The 5000-nt window shown below is 36.5% G+C and overlaps 1 protein-coding gene across 1 annotated transcript in view; it reads left to right on the top strand.

Moving 5' to 3' along the window:
* Positions 1 to 5000, top strand: part of LOC137999732 (phosphonopyruvate decarboxylase-like) — a 22959-nt gene that overhangs the window by 4232 nt on the left and 13727 nt on the right. Inside the window, exons 4-9 of the mRNA XM_068845609.1 lie at positions 540 to 815; positions 1131 to 1290; positions 1722 to 1777; positions 2355 to 2461; positions 2693 to 2909; positions 3515 to 3712. Coding sequence (XP_068701710.1) covers positions 540 to 815; positions 1131 to 1290; positions 1722 to 1777; positions 2355 to 2461; positions 2693 to 2909; positions 3515 to 3712 — 1014 coding nt within the window. The remainder of the gene's footprint in view (positions 1 to 539; positions 816 to 1130; positions 1291 to 1721; positions 1778 to 2354; positions 2462 to 2692; positions 2910 to 3514; positions 3713 to 5000) is intronic.

Consider the following 5000-nt stretch of genomic DNA (forward strand, 5'->3'; position numbering starts at 1 on the left):
CTCACCCATATCGCTTATTTACAACTTGGAGTGATAGTGAAGAGACTGAAAATTTAGCCAAATTTTCTTTGTGAGAAAATAGAAGAAAAACTTGAGCTTACTTATTAAGGGATTTAAAATTCTTCCATGCAAAATTATTACTGAACATAGCCTGTTTGGTATGGAATTCCACACTTTGTCAGGTATATTAAGCAAGAATAGAAAACCAAACATGGTGGTTGGAAGCTAATTTTGTAACATGAGACTCTCATTTACCATAAGAGAATATTTTGTGGATCCAAGTTCAAACCTACTTTTGAGATGATTCCTGCAGCAACAAATGATGTACATGTAATTAGGGGAATTTGTGAGAATTGGTTGCAAAGAAGTTTCATTTTAAAATGTTTATAAGGAAATGTTATTAATAAGATGATGTTCAGTCCAGCGTTAGATGAGATGGTTGTTTTTTGAAGAGATGCATGTATTTGAGTTAAAAAATAATACTAAGCTCTTTGCCAAAATGATAAGAAAACTCCTTTCCATCCCATAACTGTCTCCAGATTGCTGAGCAGAGATTGAGAAATGAGGATGCTGGACAATTTACAGAGTTAGTGAGGGACTTCCTAAACCCTAAAGATTTCTACAATGCATTATGTATGCATGGAATGGATTTTTTTTGTGGTGTGCCAGACTCTCTTCTCAAAGACTTCTGTGCATATGTGACAGCAGTAGTTCCAAAGTCACGGCATGTTATAACAAGCAATGAAGGACAAGCAATTGCCCTTGCAGCTGGCTATCACATGGCGACTGGCAGGGCAGGAGTAGTATATCTTCAGGTTAGTTTTTTCAGATTTTTTTTATAACAGAATGACTGTTTACCACATATAATTAACTTTGCAACTTATAGGCATTCCAAAGAACCTTGATACATCTGCACTAGTGTCTGAGTTTTTAAGATATCATTTGTAGTGTTAATTGCATCAGCCAGTCTTTAGATTGAAAAGTTCCCTAGAGAATTTCGATGTGTTGAGAAGATATCTTAATATGCAAGCCAAATATTAATATAACTGCAGTAACATTATTAACATTTCAAATTGCAACCCCTAACCTTAAGCGCTTTCTTAATTGCAAAATTTTTTTTCTTCCGCCAGAACTCTGGATTAGGCAACATTGTCAATCCTGTGATGTCACTTGCTGTGCCTAATGTCTATAGTATTCCCATGTTGTTGTTAGTGGGTTGGAGAGGAGAGCCGGGAAAAAGGGATGAACCACAGCATGTGGTACAGGGGCAAGCAACTCCAGGAATACTTGGTACTGTATTGTATGTGCTTCCTAAGAGGGTGTTCTGGATTATTGTAGATAGTTGTCTGTGTTTCATGTTGGCTACTAATAAAAACATTAAAAAAAAAACGTTTCTATAAAAATAGTACTGTTTGTTTATATGGATTATAAGGGAAAGCGAACATGTACATTTGTAAATTATAGATGAATATCAAGCCTCTGTATTTTTTCCTTGACTGGTGTTTTATGTTCATATCATGTTGCAGAATTGTTTTTTTGTTTGTTAGACTACAATAATCCATTATGTGACATAACGTAAGCCAATAATAATTATTTTATTATTATTATTATTGTGACCATTGACAGGTGGTTTTATCATTGTTTGAGATCATCCTTGCTTATAATTGTTCCCCTCTTTGCCAATAAGTAATTTGCTTTTATTACTATTATTGTTTTGTTAGCATCATGTGGCATTCCATTCCAAGTTTTGCCTGACTACCAAGAAGGCGCTGAACAAGTAATTGACACGTAGCTCCTGTCTACCTCAGCAGTTAAGCTCTTTAAGCTGCAAAAGACACATATAATACCTTAAATCCTTTGTTGAATCAACTTTTGTTTTCATTGTTTTTGATTAGATATCATTACCTGGTATCCATATGATATGTCATTTCATAACCTTTCGATGAAAGCAAAGTAAATTGATTGGTACCTTCCATTAAACCTTTATACATGCATTTGTTTTTAAGACCAATTAACCCATAACGATCTCAGATTTTAGAGAGTATTTTTTGTAGCTCTATTTATAAACCCATTAGGACTATGCATTCACAAAAATAAGACTTCATTTTGTGGTAACTGTTTAGTGATGTTTAAGGACTTGTATTGTACCACTGGTACAAAAGCGTACATGTACCACCGTTGAAAGCGTACCACTCATTTTGGGCTGAAAAATCTATCTGTAAAGATCTGCTTGTAATTTACTTTTAAGTTGAGAAGTTGAAGCTGCAACAGCTAGTGAAGTCACAGTACCCTGTGCCTTCTCTAAGGTGCCTGTATGGAACAGAGCCAAACATTTATTTTAAATGTCTTTTTAGGCTTTGTATGTGGCTAGAAAACACATGGAAACAACTAAAGGACCTTACTGTCTGCTAGTAAGGAGGCAAAACTTTCTGCCCTTCAAGCTTGAAAAAGAACCAGATATGTATGTTGATTAACTCTATACAAACATGTAAAGCAGCTATACATAAATATCAATAAATGATGATGATGATGATGATAGTACCTACAGATGCCAAAGTTTAAATTTTATTTCAGTTGTAGTAAGGCTTTCGTGAGTCAGCTATTTTTTCTTTAAGTGTCGTCAACTAGAGTTAAATTAGAAATGAATCAAGGATTGTGCTTAAAATGCCTTTATTTCATGTTATACATGTAGATATCCACTGAATAGAGAAGGGGCCATGAAAACCATTGTTGATGCTCTTGGAGACCGTGATGTGGTTGTTGGTACAACTGGTATGTTGTCACGTGAGCTTTTTGAATACCGTGTAGCCAAAGGACAAGGTCATGAAAAGGATTTCTTGACAGTGGGATCAATGGGTCATGCATCAGCTATTGCACTTGGAATTGCTCAGTTTAGACCAAAAAGACAGGTGTTTCAAAGTTTCTTTGTAATTAGTGCCAGTACAGTGCCTGGTTGACTTCATGCAAAAAGTGATTTTCGTTGTGATGGTTCCTGGGAAATTGCTATTTAATGTAGAGTATTTTGATGTTGACCTTGTCTTCATCAACCTCTTTCCCTCAATTGTTCCATTGTGAGCCAATGCAGCAAAAACAGAAGAGTTAATTGAGGTCATAAGCAGTTTGAATTTAAAGCTCTTATATGGTTCCATATGAGAAGTGGTCGTGGATTTCAATGAATCCACAAAGTGGAGGGGTGTGTGTGGTAGCCTGCTCAGTGGGCGGTTTTGTCCTAACCTGCATAGCTGTCCAAGCGAACAAACAATCGGCAAAAAAGAACAAACAAGCAGGGAGGAAATGTGGCAATTGAGGCAGGGGAAGGGAGGTTTTCCCTGCCCCAGTCCCCTTGCATCTTTGTTGATTGTTAATTCGCTCGGACAAAACCGCATGCTGTGCAGGCTATTTATGTGGTTCAGAGAAATGTCTTGTTATTAGACTCGCTATCCTTGCATGATTATACCTGAATATTAAACTTTTTTTCTAAAAAGAAATGCATCTTGTTTTGATATTTTTGTAGGTTTTTTGTTTCGATGGTGATGGTGCAGTCCTCATGCACATGGGTGCCTTAGCAACCATAGGACAAAGTGATGTTCCAAACTTTAAACACATCTTGATAAACAACGGCTGCCATGACTCTGTGGGGGGCCAGCCCACAAGTGGGGCGAGTGAATCGTTTGACTTTTTGGGTGTGGCTCGGTCTTGTGGCTATAAAGCAGTAAGTTCCATTTGTCTTACATCAGGGACTGAGTTAACAAACTGCAGTTATGTGACATTATTCTTTTGGCTCAACAGACCTCAATAATGACTTAACTTTACTTTGCTGTAGTTTCAAAGTCTCTCACAAGCAAGGGAGGAGTTTTAAGTTTGTTTGTAAAACACTGGCTTGTTCTGCTGACATTAATCAAACAGATTTACTACATTATGCAAGTTGACATAGTCAAAGTTCCATATAGTAGATGTATTTTCAGTGACTGCACTGTATAGAAGAAAAATGTGTTATAGCATGGTGCTTTACAGCAGCTCTTAATCCGCCTTTCTTGGAAATCTCACATAGCTAGTGTTGCGTGCAGCGAATCCATGAAATAAATCCCTTTTCTCTTGGCAGCTTTGCGTTATACACCTTATTCAAAAATGGACGCCATTTAAATATTCTTTTCTTTTTATTTAAATAAGCCCTTGATGCCTCGTTCTTAAGCTTAAAATTCAAAAGAATATTTTATCTTGAACGAGGCAACAAGGGCCAATTTTTATCCGCATAAATCAGCGGCCATTTTGGAATAAGGTGTATGCAGCCCTATTTTATTTCATAAGTCAGTGAAAGGCATGAAACAACATTAAATTCACTATGGAAAAAGAGGAGAACCAACCATTTGTAGATGTCCTTGTTGATAACAGTCGCTCTGATTTTCTAGTTACATCATTGTTTCGTAAGAAAACTTACACTGGACTGCTTACTAATTTTTTCAGTTTCACACCCTTCTCTTACAAAATTGCCCTCATTCGTACATCAGTGGACAGGGCTTTCAAAATCAACAACACATGGTTTGATGAAAAACTGTTTTCCATGCAATATTATACAACTTTAGGGCTAATTAAGCTTAAGTCACCCCGAGAGGACCGCTGAAAAGAAGCTTTATTTGTCATACAATTCCAGACTTTTCTAGAATTATCGTACAATCTGTAATATTCCAGATATTCCAGAAATTTCTTTTATGTGACTTGGCAGTTTCTACAAATTGTAAACCTAGTAATATACTATAAATAGTAACAGAACTTTCTAGACGCTTAGATTGAAAGTATAAAATCAGGCTTGTAAGTTATAGAAAAACCTCATTTGCCCGAGGGCTTACCCTTGTAGCTGGCTGTGATTGAACTTACATGTGTGCTATGGATGGATGCTGTACTGTGAGGAAGCTATAATCAACTGCGATAACTATGGTGGAGCTATAACCTTTGACCTTGCGATATCCGAAGAGAAGAAAGAGACAATAGCCGAAAACATG

This window comes from Montipora foliosa, chromosome 1 (assembly GCF_036669935.1).
Source record: "Montipora foliosa isolate CH-2021 chromosome 1, ASM3666993v2, whole genome shotgun sequence".
In the NCBI taxonomy this organism is placed as follows: domain Eukaryota; kingdom Metazoa; phylum Cnidaria; class Anthozoa; order Scleractinia; family Acroporidae; genus Montipora; species Montipora foliosa.